This window comes from Platalea leucorodia (genome assembly GCF_965183815.1).
Source record: "Platalea leucorodia genome assembly, chromosome: 3".
NCBI lineage: Eukaryota > Metazoa > Chordata > Aves > Pelecaniformes > Threskiornithidae > Platalea > Platalea leucorodia.
In genome coordinates, this window is record NC_138825.1 from 123,935,874 (window position 1) to 123,952,413 (window position 16,540).

General features: G+C 41.8%; 1 protein-coding gene across 1 annotated transcript in view; it reads right to left on the reverse strand.

Annotated features, from left to right (window-relative positions):
- Positions 1-16,540, reverse strand: part of PKHD1 (PKHD1 ciliary IPT domain containing fibrocystin/polyductin) — a gene marked incomplete at both ends in the record, with an annotated part of 265,493 nt that overhangs the window by 140,802 nt on the left and 108,151 nt on the right. The window contains 4 exons of the mRNA XM_082305891.1: positions 1,951-2,076; positions 3,147-3,341; positions 4,946-5,103; positions 6,087-6,294. Of these exons, the coding sequence (XP_082162017.1) occupies positions 1,951-2,076; positions 3,147-3,341; positions 4,946-5,103; positions 6,087-6,294 (687 nt within the window). The remainder of the gene's footprint in view (positions 1-1,950; positions 2,077-3,146; positions 3,342-4,945; positions 5,104-6,086; positions 6,295-16,540) is intronic.

Here is a 16,540-nt window from a genome sequence, read left to right on the forward strand (position 1 = left end):
TGTCTCCATCCACTGCCCTACTTACATGTAAGAAAATTTCTAAATAGACTTAGAAAGACCTGGTGCAACTGTGCACAAAAGTGGGGGGTTTGCCCCCCTAAGCAATGAAGTATGAGAAGAAAAAGGAAAAATCAATCAAAAAATTGATCACACAACTCAGAGTCATGGGGTGCCCCAGATCTAGTAACAGTATTGAAGTAGGAAGAAAAAATAAAAAAAAAGAAATATCCTTTTAAACTACACCATAAAGAAACGTGCCACCCAATGGCAAAATGTGGACAGTTGTATACAGGTCCAGACTGAATAAGGGCACATCAGCATATGTCCCCCTGCTCTGGTGTTTTGGAAGCAGAATACAAAATGGATCATCTCTGTTTGGCTCACATCAGGAGCAAATTAAATCTATTTAGTTTTGTTTATCAAACATAAATTATTATCTTCAACTGTACCTGCTCAAGTTCTCTTTCAAATACAGATCCCTTCCCCAGTCATCACTACCCCAAATGTAAGCCACTTGCCAGGAAAACCTATGTGCTTTGGTTTTAGGGATGGCAGTAATTATTTTTAACCTCCCCCTCAGTTTTTTGAGCCTTTCTTTATTTTTGGAACAAGATCCATGTAGGAAATATTTCCTTTCCAGGCTGTATTTACTACAATGCCACTACCAGAGCATGAACACGATCCTAAAGCAGTCCTTTTGACAGCCATATAGGTTTTTGAGTTGGCATAAAAGGTCTTGGTGTGTCAATTAATTTTAAGCCCAGAGCGAATTTTTATGACTGTCTTGCAAACCCCCTGAAAATAAGGGGTTTAGATGAAATCACTGAGGGAGTCCAATTCTGCAGCTGCAAATAACCAGCTATAATAAATATTCCTTCACAGGCAGCAAAATGATATATAAATTCATCCATCAGACCCTCTGGAGCTGCTGACAGTGAAGCCATTAAAGACATCTTGGGGTAAGGTGTATACAGGCTGAGACTTCAGCGGAAATGTTCAGCCCAGCCCAGAGTCCTTTAACTCAGACACATGTCCTGGTACGAGTGAGCCAAGGCATGCTGGCAGGATGGAGATCTTGTTCTGCTTCCCCATGGCCACACGCGCTTTGTGCATCACCTTGGGCAAGTCGTTGCTTCTCTCTGAGCCAGCTCTCTTTGTCTGCAAGATGTTTTCCTTTTATAGGTCTCCTCTGTTTAAATTGTAATCTATCACTTCTCATTATGTGTATATACAGGACCTAGCACAGGGACTCGCTCTGTGTGTGGAACTGCAGGATCAGGACCGAAGGCTTTTTTTCCCCCTTCTGTTTATCTTAAAATTGGTCATTTTTATCCCATCTCTGATGGGAAACAAAAATCGAACTATATCTTTAGGTATTCAGGCAACATGAGATCCCAGCAGAAGATGCTGCAAGTCAGTCTCCTGATGGTTATTAAGAGAAATATTTTGTTGTTTAACATTTTTGTTGCTCCAAGCTCCAATTTATTTAAGTGCTAAATCCTCTGCTTAACTTTTAACATATGCTTTCACTCCATTATCTTCAATGTCAAATGACTGAAGTTAAAGGTAAGTACGCTCTTAAATGCCTCACTGAACTGGGGTCTTAAATATTGCATAACGGTGCACTTCCAAAGACATATAAATCAATTCCCTAAAAAAAATCTCCTTCCATTTGTACACTAAACAAAAGGGATCCAGATCAAGTGAAGACTGACGTGATGAAAAGGAGAGTGTATGGTCAAAAGGAAATAGCTGCTAGGAGTTGCATGTGGAATCTTGGGAGCTTTATTCCAGGTTCACTGATACCAGAAAAATGTCTAAGATGTAATTAAGGTTCTCAGGGTGCAGTTAAGGATCTGCCATTCTTTCTTCCAAAGGCATTTTCATGCAAATGATAATCACCACATGTTACTGCTACATGTAGGATAGATATTTTCCTGCTTCACTTACCTAGTAGAAGCCCATGGCCTGAAATGTTATAGAAAACATTACTGTCCACATTAAGGTTTGAGATCCCGGTCAGACGGAGTCCTTGGCCAAAGGAGTCCAAAATACAACAGCCACGTACGTAAGAGTCTGGAAAGAAATGAGTGCTGTGAGCAAAAAGCACACTGCATCTTGAAGGTTGGGAGAGTTTTATATTAGCCCTTCATCCTTTCATGCTGTCCAATTAATCCTTTCGGCTCCCATGAGGCTGCTCGGTTGCAGCTGTCCGCCCTTACTCACCTGGCAGATCTTTGCCAACAGGCTGGCATTGCTGAGATGGGCACAGTAAGGAAGAGGGGCCCTGGGCACAGAAATGGATTAATGGAGGTGGTCCACGATTGTGAGGAAGGAGGATAACATTCAGTGAAAGGATAGGGTAAGATCCCGAGAGTGAAGTATGTTATGAGCTTAGGCAGTTGGATGATTGAAGTGGGATTGAAGGAGAGGAGAAACATTTCAGAAGGGCAGTGAGGACAGGGAAGGTAACTTGTACACCTCGTCTAGCCAGACATCGTGACCTGCCCACTGCACTCCAGGATCATGGCCAGTGCTGCCTTCTGCCACCAGGAAGCCTAGATCCTCACTCAGTGATGAAGATGGCATAGGAAAGGCATAAGTGTGGGTTAGCTGGAGGGGGAAGTCCCATCCAGTACCCTTAAAACATTATTCGAGCACACCTAACTGCTCCTATCACCACCAGTCTTCAGAGCCCTCATTGCCACTTCCACAGAGATCAATTTTGCACTTATCAGTGACAAAGTCTAAAGAACTTAATATATTCCTTAACCTTCAGGTGATAGAATTAAATTTTGGCCTATGCTACCACACAGCCCTGAGCCACCTCTGGGCTTCCTCACAGTATAGTAGTGCATTCGTTTCCACAGCTAGAAGTAGGATGCCAACTCAGAGTTGTGGTACAAAAATGAAATATTATTTTAGGAAGAAGCTGTCCAGAGATGCAAAGGAACTAAAGCAGCTTAAAGCACTCCATCAAGTTTCACTTGGGCTGACTACAGATGAGGTTTTCTTGCATTTACCAATCCAATTTGTCAACTGATCTGAGAGATGAGCAGGCTTTTAAAGACATCTGCCCCAGCTTTGGGCAGAAAAAGGTGGACATTTGAGGTCATTCGGGCCCTCCTCCAGTGCAGCTGTCTCACCTGCCATCCACGCATTGCCAGCAACAGTCAGAGCACTGCAGTGCTGCTGAAACGCTTGGCCCATGTGGCGGAACTGGACCCCCTCCACCCGAAGTTGACTCGCCTCTCCCTGGAAGGCCTCCACAACCACGATAGCTCCAAGGTCCCGAGACCCCAGCTGCCTCTCGCTTCTCTTGTACAGACACTTGGAGCCACCTAGAATAAAACCCAGTGGGAGCTGTGTTACTTATCCATGGTGACCATGGGATGTGCAGAGTGCCCCAAGCAACATAATGAGACCCACCACATTGACCCAGTGAGACTCCATCTCCAGCAGCAATCTTAAACATGGGCCCAAAGACAAATAGCAACAGGCAAGCATATTTGATATTCCCTCTAAATACTCTCATGGTTCCTTCCCCAAGAGTCCGGACATTTTTAGAGGAATATATATTAAAACCAGCAGGAAGCTGTGGTAGTTTTATGCCTTGGAAAGTTCCTTGTGTTCAATTTTAAATAGTCCTATGCACGGAGAAGATGGATTTGACATTGATTTACCTTGGGTGAGGTTCTTGAAAGGGGGATTGGGCACGGATGTACTGAACTAAACTAAAATGAGAACATATTGTGAAATTTCTTTAAAACTCTTGTTCTCCCCACTGTCCCTGCAGATGGGTGAGGAACTGTTACTACCTACAGTCTGAAGACAAGGAAAGTAAATTGTAAGGCTGAGGAAGGAATCGACATTCCTGAAAGGCATCCTTCCATGGGTCTATGCTTAGGGTATTTTGGTACGAGGGGATTCAGGTTACAAATGTGCAACTTGGGCTTGTTCAATGGATGTGCAGAGGAGATTTCAAATTCCAGCACTGCCTGCTTATGCTCAGTAATGTTCATTTTTCTATTAAAGAAGGTAAATTAACCACAAAACCCACTGCCCACTCATGTTCTGGTGACTCCTCTGAGAAATCCTCCTATCCTTTAACTCAAATAAAAACCTCAAACGGTTAGCACATTTCAGAGACTATATTTATGAGTTCCACAGAAAATGGGCCATAAATCTATGAGTAATATAAGCAGTTGGCTGCTGGATATCAAATGAAGTCTTGTGTCACAGTCTGAAAGCCCAAGGCATTTTATTTTTAAAGGAAACCTTACAACTGGGTTGCCAGATAACCTAACTCTCCTCAAATTATAATCACTGTGTCTGAGTCTGCTTCCTCATCAGCTGGTGTAAATCAGGAAGCCATCTGTCAAAATTCATGGTGTTTTATACAGGTAAAACTAAAGAAGAACTGAGACACCTAGCATTGTTTCACCAGTGTTACTACATGCTACAAGAAACCACTACCTGTCTTTTTTCTTCGTATCCCTAAACACTAAACAACGTCTCAATTTTTCACACTAAAGAGTACAAACAGCATTGGGCTGTTTTGTTTTTCCTTCTTCTTAAAGTGACTAAACAGTAAACACAATTAAAAATTTAATATATTATGTACACTGAAACATGTTTTCAGAAGATACTTTCTTTTCTACACCCTTAGGCTCAGGCAAAACTAAAGGGTCTTTCCCAAGATGGCTTGAAACAACAGTGTGAAAATAATACATCTGAGATATTACAATGAAATGCAGTTCAACTCCCAAGACTCCACACTTCAATGTCAAACAATGTTTGGAAAGATAAACTTGGTTTCCTGGCACTGGTATGTCTCAAAGTTATCCTATTAAGAAAGATTTCTAATACGCAGTGACACCACAATGTGATTTTAATGGAGTAATTTTCCTCCTCGGTACCTTTCTGTGCGAAAAGACTTCCTCACCTCTTGTAACACCTGCTTTTACACACTGTCTGAGGTGTGACATCCTCTCCATCGTGACATTTCCTTGAACAACAACCCTTCTGCTAATCAGTGCCACCACAGCACTCAGAGGCAGGCTTTCGCCATTCACCCATCCCTCTCCAACATTGTGGGAGTACCTAGGGAAAGACACAAAAAAAGGTACAAAAGTATCTGTACCTGCCAGATGGCAAGAATAATGTTTACCCTAAGTGTATGACTCCAGCTGCCCAAATTCAGAGCTGATTTCAGTCCTATCTCACCATGGACAGTGGCATATCCAGTGTGTCTGCATATATGGGCTAGATATATTTTTCCTTGGCTAATGTTTGTTTTCATCTTTTTGTCTCTCAAGCTCACAAATTTTCCTTAGATTATGTATGTTTACACCAAAATATTTCAGCCTTTGAATTTCGTTCATCTTCCCAAAACATATTTTGGTGAAAATCATCAGTATTTTCTTTCTCAAGCCCCAGATACTTCTGAAAATTATACCATTAATCTTTCTGGGTACTGGAGTTGGGTTGCCTCCCAAACAGATAACATTTTTCAACACTGGAGCTCCAGGTTATGATGATAAGAAGTACAGTTTGATGAAGATCTCCACGCACAGAAGACAAAGAGAGCATAAGGCAGTGAAAATACAGCTCACTGAAAACACAGAAGCAGTATTTCCAAACTGAAGTAATTCACTTTGAGTGTGTTGTTAATCAGCCTAAGTAAATCAGTCTAGAAGGGAGGATTTTTACTTTTTTTTACGGAAGTCAGACACTTACTGTGAAAAAAAAACCAAAACACTTTCACAAGAAATTAACTACACAGGAAAATTCTTTGTGAACTCTGCTGAGGCCACTGAACTCTACTGGCCATCAGTGTTTTCTGCTTCAAAGGTTTTCTGAGTTCATGGTTATGATACAGAATTTAAACATAGTCAGAGACATTCAGGATTGAACGTCCACTAGCTTTAGGGGGAGGGAGGAAGTGAAATATCTCTGACCACCTTTGTTAAAGGGATTTATATAGTTACTATGTCCCACAGGAAACTGCAAATCCTCACCTTGACCAAATTTTCCCCTGGTTTATCTCTCTGCTATAAAAATCCCCTTGGCCCTTGAAAGGATACCTGAGCGGTGATCTAAGGTACAGCTCTGTGTTGTTCACAGACTCAATAACAGCCATTTCTTCTTGCTGTTGTGTATCTCCAAGGCCTGTCCTTCCCACCATGATTTCATCACCAGGTTGCCAGTCAACAGGTTCCTTGAGCAGTAATTGTGTGTTGTTAGCATGAGCTGATGATTTCAAGTGTGTGAAAGCTACTTTGGGCATCCAGCCTGAAAAAGAAAAAAAAAAAAAAAAATCAAGTCAATCAACATTAAAAAAACAGGAGCAGCATGCTTAGAAAACACTGCCTCACTTGGATCATCCCACAGCCATTAATTTCTTTTTGATGCTGTGTAGGAGAGATGGGATTAATGCCACAAAAGAGGATTTATGCACATCTGCGTGGATCAGAAATGCAGCGCTTTGCAAACAACATCTTCATTTCATCTCTTTTGTCTTTATTGGTCCCAAAAAGATGAAAAAACATGTTGCAAAGAAGTTTGCTCAACAAGCAGTGGGAGCTGGGAGTTTCATTCCTCCAAACTGACTTCCCTATGTGAAAAACACCCTCTTCTTAAGCACCCTTTATAATCAACAGAGAAAAGCACTCTCTGCACAGACCCTCATCCTTCTCTGAGTGCAAAAACCACTTTGAATTATCAGATTCCCCAGTCAAGTGTCCAAAACAACATGCAATGAATCTAGGCCCACAAGTAACTTGCATTCACAAAAACACGTGCTTCTGTTAGTAACATTTCAGTGACATATGGAAAGACAAATATCACCAGTTTAAAAATCTTTTAAGAGTGACTACAGATTGCTTAGCTAGAAACATGAGGTCATCTCGAAACTGTCTCCAATGGAGAATCCAAATTGAGGGGTCATTTTTTGAAATCTTGGGTTAAGTAGCTTAAACATTTCATATTGGAAGAATTTGCTTCAGCCTTTTTCATCCAAAAGCACAAATAACATCACATACTATTTTAAATGTTGTAACTTTGGTGATTTTTTTCCAGAAAACACCACTGAAACATACTCTTGGTGAGGCTTTAGTCTGGCTAGACCTGAAAATATATTTTCAATCTTAATGTTCAGTTGAGTTGAAGGTCACTTAACAGCTCTATGGATGGGGATGGGTTACAGCAGTGTGAATACACAGGTTGGCACAGCTTCAAAATGTGTCCCCTGCATCAGCAACCTTAGGCCACCACTGGAAGGCAGTAGCAAGGTTGCAACTGCAGATTCCCAAATCCCCTCCTCCTCTTCAGTGGACATACTACCAAATCTGCGTGCAACAAGCCCCAGCAATGAAACATCTTGCCATTTCACCCTCCCTTCTTTGCTTCATGATGTTCGCTTTAACTCTTGACATTTCTTTTTCCCTAGCAGGCTTGGAACAGATTGATCCAGTGAGATCCAACACACTGAACACCATCAGGGGAGAGCACGTGCCTCACGCACCCACCTTTAGTATATTTTTCCTTCCCTCCTTTGCAATAGATCATAATTTACCTTTAGCCCACAGCAAGTTACTGTCCTCCCTGGTTGTACTATAGAAAAGTAATAACACCAGAAATCACTGAGGGTAGATGTTGCATCCAATAAATCATTTTCAAATTATTTTAAGCAAGCTTCTCTCTCTCCATTTCCTGTTTCACTTTCTTGTTGCTTATACTCTAGTCTCCCAGTTCTTTCCTTAATGAAGACAGAAATAAGGAGTAGTGCCTCCAAGTCAATTAATTCACAGCAGAATGAGAGAAGATAGAATCAAGTCTTTGTCATCTTGAAGTATATTTGAGCACCTGCTCTGTGTGTCAATGAGTTGACGGGCATCTAAACCTAGCTGAGATACTTCTAGCTTATTATCTTTTATTTTTCCTTAAATTGGAATTGAAATTGCTCAACTTACAGCTAAGCAAATCTCCTAGACATTCTTCACTTAATGTGCTTCGGTTCATATCATGGAACTGTTTCCCAGTGCATCGAATGGATTTCCTTCAGATGAAACTAATGCAGACATTGTAATCCAGTAGGATATACAATAAACTTTAGATGCTAATGGAACCGGACTAGAATGATTCTGTAGTAGCCCCAAAAACACATACAGTGTGGACCCTGCATCCTCAGCACCTACATCATTCACTCTGCAGGTCTGCTTCTATTGGTCCACACTGTTTTCTAATGTAGACATAGCCAAAGCCCACTTCGCACCATTCATGAGCACAGACATCAAAGATTTTTCCCTGTGAGACCTCATCCTCAACACAGCTTTAGCCAGCTCAGAAGAACCCGCTTGATATCAGCCTATGTGCATTCTTTTACTAGCACAGTCTCATCATCTTTATTCATTTACCTTCTTTCACTGAGTGAACCTCGTGAATTTTTAGGACTCGCATAAAATCGAACGACTGAGAGCAGCCGCCATCTGCATGTTGAGCAGCATACAATTTTTCTCCAGCTCTGGACGTTTTGTTTATAGTACTGATTTGTGTGCATGTGTTAGTGTGTGTTTGAGTGCATCTGTGGCCAGACACACAACTACCTCCCATCGTGTACATCTGTCACACACATACTACAGTAACCATTATAAGAACACTGCTGGGCAACAACTCTTGTCATTAAGAGGTGCAAACCACCGTTCTGCATTCAAAATATGCTCTAATGGAAAAGATTTGTTTCAGGCTTTTTTCCACTTCCAACCTCTGAAACAAAAATTTTTAAGGAAAACCTTCTCAAGTTTTTTTTCCTTCTAGAAGAAGAATATTCAAGGTATCCAAACATCCCTCCCTTTGTTCTTGTTTTTCTTTTTCTTTTTTGACTTCTCACTGTGCTTTCCCTGCCTTTCTGTCTCCCATTCCACAGTTTGTTTTACCTTTTTCCTGATTATTTAGGTGGTGTGGGGTATTTCTTTGTATGTGTAAGATCTACTTCCAATTTCCAATAGTTTTAGTATATTTTCAGAGGGGGGCGGGAAGTCTAGCAGATTCCTTTTTCCTTGCCTCCCATTTATATTCCCGCATACAACAACACATGCAGATCAGATTCTCCTCTACTCTAAGCAGCACGAATGACAGACAGGATTTGGTCAGTGATACTTCTCTGGTCAGTTGACCAAGGAGGGACCATAACTGAGGGTACTTTTCCTTAACTATAACATATTCCTGGCCTTATGGTTTTGATGGAACCCCATCATGTACCCACACAGAAATGTACTGCACTGTTCCTCGAGCAGTCATCATCCATCCCTGTTTAAAATTACCCATTCCCCTTTCTAAAACAAATTTACAGCTGGTAACCCTAAAATTTCACTTTTTTTTTTTTTAAAGTAAGTATAACATTGTGACCTATACCTCACATAGTTCCAATTATAGGAAAACATGCAACCCCCATGGTCTCCAGCTTCAGTATCCAACAGGTTTGAATGAAGACAGCTTGAAAAAGAGCACAAAACCCACCAAGCCCCTCAGTCACTGTCACCAGAGCTGTCTGCATTTGACCTGACTTAGTGTGGAAACTGTGGGGGGGTTTCAGGTGCCTAAACATGTCATTTTGGATGTACAATTGGCCTCTAGCTGCTGTTCCAGAATGGCATTGGTCAGCCCTATGTCCCACGTCCTAGCTGCCAGACCCACATAGATATCTGGATACTATAGGGTGCCTGAAATGGCCCTTTATATTAACACTCAGGTAAATGAACAGCCAAACATCTGGCAGGCAGCCAAATCAAATGGCTCTTTCTTCTTGAAGAAGTTTCCAGGCCTCTGCTCATCTACCAAGGGTTGGTTGGCTGGAGAGGGGGTACACCACTTTTCAGAGGCACTCCTACACCCAGCTTCTAAATGAGGAGGTGAAATGTGCTGATGAACAACTCAGGAGGGAATAATCACCAGCTGGGAGACAACCTTCATTTCCCAGAGGTCTTCTCCAGCTTCTCTCCTTTAAAGAACCAATGGGGTCTCCATAAAGATCATGAATACCTAAAAGGGTTTCCCTGGAACAAAGACCCCTGTCTCTGCAGTCTGCCTGCAGGACTGCCCTTTGGAGGCCCAGAGTCCTCGTTCTTGTTTCCCCTTGAAAACAAACTCTATTTCAGATGAAACATGCAGGGTTCATAAAATAACCTTCAGTGACTGGAACTGGATTGTGCAACAGGTAAATAAATGACCTGTCTGAGAGTAGAATGTTTAAAAGACCAACATCTGTGGTATATTTAAATTATTTCTTCCCCCAAAAAGTACTGCAAGCAGAAACACTCAAAAGTACTGAAAAATAGATGAATCTGTATAACTCCTTAATTATTGAACTCGTTTTTAATAATTAACTAAGCTCAGACTGGAAAAAAAACACATCTTGAGATCTAAAGCAGAAGTGCCTTCATGTTAAAGGGACAGGACAGAGTCTTTAGACTCAGAATGTTATTGCAGGCAAAGTAAGAATAGAACGTTTTACTAAATGACTTGTCAGAAACACCTTTAAATACTGAGGAGAGCAGAACCATGTTGTCAAATGGCAACCCAGAAATGCAAGGAACTTAAAAGCAAATTCCAAAGTGAATTAATCACAGACCATAGCATAAGGAACATCTTGGCACCAGGACCCTGGTTTATGCTTCCTGTTGGAAGCATGATGTGAAGATGCAGTCTTGTATAAAGCTAGCAAAATTATTAAGAACAAGGTAATTCTGATGTGTACAATGCCACTCTCTTTTCTATGTCAAGTAGAGGAGAAATAGCATAAATTTAATTTCTTACAGCCCCTACCACAAAACATTTTCTAAATCTATGTAGGATGCTATATGACTTCACTAACTGATCTCACTTAGTCCTAAGGGGTTCAACCAGAGATGAGAATTTGACCTTTACAGAAATGTCTCAGAATCACACTAAAACTCAGCAAACTCGGCAAGGTATGTCAGGGCATACTTATCTCCAGGGTTACAAGAAAGTCTGTCTACAGTACGCAAAGTGTGGATTGTACTGAGTGTTGTAGGTTTAGATCAATTAGGTCATTATTTACAATCCTCCAATTACAAAAGACATGAATATTATTTCCTCTTCCAGGTGTACATTGAGTGCCTCCGTGGGTGTTGAAAATTTAAACTGGGTCTTGGATAGCTATCTCTGATCACCCAGCTTTGAAAGCAGAAGCTGTTACAGTTGGAAACACTGAAATAGAGGGTTTGGAAAAAAATGACCACAATGCAGGGACAGACAGCTGTAAGCTAATTTATTAGGAGACAAGTCCTATAGTCAATGGGAAAAATAAGCTCCTGGGGAGCCTACAAACTCTGAATCACCTTCTGGAGGAGCTTCTCTGTCCCACTGCAGGCACAGGAGAGTTGTCTCCTAATTCAGGCAAGGGGATTGCACCAAAGTGACTCAGAAGCACTTCAATGGCCAAGGAGCCTTGGAAACTCCAGCTGCCCTAACTACTGGCTGCCCCCACAAAGCTACAAGTTTCCTCGGACCTGAAGGGATGCACAGACCTGTGCTTCCCTGATCATGGATTCCCTCCTCTCACTTATAACCCGAAGGACATGTCCAGCTTTTCTGCCAACCTCTCAGCACTCCAGAGCAGAAAGGGAGAGAGGGAGAGACAAAAAGGAGTATTGATCTCAGCTGAGAAAGGTTGCTCCAGATCCCACTCCTCATCCCAGTGGGAAATTTTGCTTCATAAAAAACAACTCCTTTAAAGTCTCTGTTTGTCAGACCAGACAGTTATGAAGTGTTGAAGTGTTCATTTTACACATTCTTGGTACATTTATGAAAAAAAATCACCTCCTGCCCACTGCCTTAAAATGTCTTCCAGCTTCCACCAGAAGAGAAACTTGGATTGACACTGGTCACCAAAGGAGGTGCATAGTTTGTCATCTATTATTTGTATTAAAGTAAGGCCCACCATGCTAGATACTCCGAACATGCAGATAGCTAGGGCCAGACCTAATGGGAGTCTCTCCACTGGATATAGACAAGTCCTACCACAGCACTCATTGATGTGAAGAGCCTATGGTTGGGTGCTTCACTCTATGCAAACATGGGTGAGGCCTCCATAAGACAAAGTTATTAATCTCATTGTACACAAAGGAAGGTGCAGAGGAGATGCAGATGGGCTAAGTGGCTTGTTTGTGGTCACACAAGTAGCTGGGATAAAGCTGGGAAGTGAGTTTCCTCTGAGCCAGCCCAGTTTCTCAAAAATGAAGCCTCCCATTCCAGCTAGGAATAAACACGTCTAAAAAAACGACACTTAGACTCCTGTTAGCATTTTCAGTTACTACTCGCTCTTCAGATATTAACTCCAGAGACAGGTGGCTGAATTGCATCTACATTAATATCTTGTACCATTTTACAAAAAGGGGAAACTGAGTCAATTCAAACAGATAAACTGAAAAGCGACCAGTTTGCTCTGGTCCGAGAAGCAGGTCAAAACCTAAAGAGGAGATCAGAGCCCCCTAAGTCACACCCAGCTCTCTGCCAGGACACCATGAGATGCTGACACTGCAGTTACCTTCTGTTACTTATCTCCCATTCTCCAGGGGATAACTTTACAGACAACAACTCTCCTTTCAACCAAGACTGTCCCATTAAATTCCAGCCTTTTTTCAGTCTCCAAACAGCCACTGCATGCACACTTCTCTTTCTGTTGGTCTACTGCTTCTTTCCCTTCGGCTTCTTATAGCTCCTGTCCCAATCTCTCCCAGAGGATGATTCCAGTCAATGCATAAATCTCACAGCCTTGCCTTTTCTCCCATCGTTCAAACATGTTCCCTTCCTCCTTTCTGTGTTTCAGTTTGATGTCACATCTCCCAGGCTACTACATCTCTTCCTCCCATAGCTTCAGGAATGTATGGGGCATGGGCAGAGAAAACTGACTGATCAACTTGTTCTCCAATTGATTGCTGTGGTTTGAGCAGGCAACCCTAGGCAGCGTGACTTTTTCAGCCTGCTTTGCCCAAGCTCTCAATTCTTCTATCCACAGATTCAGCCTCCATGTCTCTTTTTATGCTTCCAGGTCTTCTGGTCAGGTTCTGCTGCATAGGGCCCACTTCATGGTCTGCCTTCTTCTAAGTCTTCCCTCAATCTGTATTTTTTCTGTCTACTGTTTTCCTTCTGGAGAATGTTCCTTTGGACTCCTGGCTTCTCCTCTTCAACATCAGCCACTGATAACTCTTCTTTCTTCCAGCCAAGTTGTACTTTGGGTGCTGTGTTCCAAGACTGATGTTCAGTCATCTGGTTATACACACCTTCAAGTTTCTCCCCATGACTTTCTCAATTTCTACCTCTACTTCTCCTCCTTTTCTCCAACTCTCTTTCTAACCCACAGGCTGTCTTGGGGTCAGTCTGTATTTGAACAAAACTTGTGCTCACCTCTTCTAAGCATTTGTGATCACCAGCTTCTTGCACATCTGCAACACAGAAATCCAGTGACAACCCTTTTAGAGAAAGCTTTTAGGTCTTCTCATTCTACAGCTCATTTCTTTCATAAGGCTGTCTTGTTGTGGTGGTGGTTTTTTCCAGCATTTTCAGAGTTACCAGCCATAATCTTTCAACTTTGTTTGTTTGTTTCCAGAACATGCTGCTTCAAGATACAACAGTCCTTCCCTGGAGTATATTCAGCACAGTCACTCTTCTGTGTCTGATTTATCCCCTTGCAATCTGCATCCACAGACAACATGTTCGTGTTCTTACTCCAGTGGCAACCAGAAGGTGTTTGAAACCCCAGATCTCACTGCCTAATGATTTCCCTAACCACCAGTTTGCTCTGAAAGGAACTCTTGCCTTTCACACATTTCTATTTAGTTAGATGAATTCTACCTTAAACCTATGGGATGCTCCAGATCTAAGAATTTTGGTGACTAGATAATATGTTGCTTAGATGGAAAACAGATGCCCCTGCCCTGAAAAAAAGACTTTTTGGCGTACATGTTGTCACCTAACTTTAGATACCCAGGGAACCTCCTAACCAAGCCTGACAGAAACGAGTGTGAGGCCCATCCAGAGTTAGGCAGAGCTGGAGAGTCTGGTTTATGCACAGGAGTGTTGGTAGAAGCTAGACTCCTTAAATGGGTTTTAGGAGGACTGGTTCCAGCCCTAAGCCTGCCATGGGACTGTTGGTCTTTCTCCCAAAAGTTGTTTAAATGTTTTAAACAATCTTCCTCTTCTGGCATGGGACAGCAGACTTTGAACCCTTCTCCTCTGACTGCACATGGCCAGGATCCTGCTGCATCTCATCTTGACTCCTATTTACCACAAATTAATTAACTCGGGTTATGAACACACATTTTGTTTGTAGTGTTGACAAACTATAAAGCTCTTTTACACCTTTTGACAGTTTATTGGTGCTTTAAAGTTGAGGTAATGAGATCCCTTTATATCACAATGGAATTTACGAGAACTGCAGGGCTCAGACACACAATCTACTTACCGTGACTATACAAGTTATACTGCAGATAATCTGTCAATCTGTTGCAGCTACGTTGTAAATCTTTAGTGTAAACGGGAATAAGATCTTTCAATTCCCATGAACAAAGTGAAAAGAAATAAGCAGTTTACATTCCCCCAAAAAAGAAAAGAATTTTGCAAGAGACAGAGTTAAAAATGTAACTCAATGGATTATAGCTATAATTAAAAAAAAATACAAAAAAACCCCACACACCACTGGTATAAAAGTCTCCAGTAATAAAACACGAAACAATTTACTGCAGCATTTCAGGTGTCAGACTGCCTAAGGAATCCAGCTTCTTCTCCACTGTGATAATCCCTTATTATTCCCTTTTCCCTATCCAAATTGCACTGCCTACTCAGACTTAGCTTGGCCATTCCTAAAATTTCCAAATGTCAAAGTGATAAATGGCAATACATTCATTGGAAATGGGTGCTTCAGAAAAGAGATTTTTTTAAATATATTTTTAGAACGAGGACAGAGATTTTTTGCTGCTGCTTCAGTTAATAAAAGGAACCAAAAAAAAATTAAAAAAAAACCAAACAAAAAACATATAAAATTCCTTAAGTGAAAAAGAATAGAAAATCTTTTCCAGAAAGCCTCCTTAGTCAGGATAGCACACAGCTGTGCTGCTACAGCTCTCTAAGGTCAAATGGACCTTAAAGTCCCAGATACTTAATTAAGGACCTGAAGAAATTCTTTCATGAACTTGGATTTGATGAAGACTTTTTTAAGAAAATGTCCCAGCTACCTCAGCTCTTGCAGTGACTAGTCCAGTCACTGGCCATAAAGTGTAGGGGATCAGAAAAGGAAGAATGAGAGCTGCTTCCCTACCTCTTCATATGTGTTTAAAAACATCCACCTGAACCATGAGCCCTCAACCCTCTGGGCTTGAAGGTTTCCAGCTTACTTTTGCTCTCTGTTAATTCCAGTCCTAGGTATATTCCCTAAACATTTGCACATTTCTAACTTGTTTTGCAGTGAGAGGAGTCTGGTTTTTTCCTGCTACGCATCTTCGAAAGACAGGGATGTCTCTGCTCTGAAAGTGGGAGATGTCTTTCCACCCCCGTACAGTCCTGCAGGACAAACTCCTGTGTGTGGGCAGCTCCTGGGGAGATGCAGACAGCTTTTCTGTTACTTCTCAACACAGCCAGTGCAGAAAGCTTTTCGTTCATGCCCCGAGGTAAAATGGGAGGTCCTTTCTAATTTATAACTGCTCATTAACCCTTGGGACACCCAGGAGTTTATCAGCTTTTTGACTGTTGCACAGGCAACCTGCAACAGCTTCGGTGCTGGGCGCTCAGGATCACACTGGGTATTTTAGATTGGATTTGAGCATAGGCTCAACCCATAACTTGTCTGATGTCCCCGTTGTGTGGGACCAAACCCAGCATCAAGCACAAGCTTTATGCAAACAATGGGCAGACTAAGACCCGAAATTTGGACCTACTTGGTCCCTTCATGTGAACCTTGGTAGGTCCCTATGCACAAAGCCATCATGCGCCATCTTCCTTGTGGCACTATCATGGGCTCAGATCTGGGCAGAGGTCCTTCGTGGAGAGGCTCTAATGCTGCATACCACCAGGGCAAGGGACTGAGGTGCTGCTTTGGGCTGAGGTTGCCACTGCAATAAGAGGACGTACAACATTTTCTAGCAGATATTTTCTGTCCAAGCACTGTGAATGTACAGACATGAGTCGTAGCTCAGCTTTTTAACATCGGCTTTTAACCTGCTTGGTGACCCACTCATCCAAGGCCCAATGCAGACACAGCTTCAGTATCTCTCTGGCTTCTTCCTCCTCTCATGTAAAATAAGGGTGATGTTTCCCCATTATAAGTGGGTTCTGGAGAATGAAATACAAGTCTATGGCTAGCCAGATGTGATTTCACTCTAAATTCAAATGAGGCCAAACCTTCAACATCTTCCACAGAATAAAAATTACACAAAAAAAATATTTTTGGAACCATTACATTTTTTTTTTCTTTGTCATAAAGTCACTTAGGGGGTTTAGAGGTTTTGATTTTTATTCTGTAAAA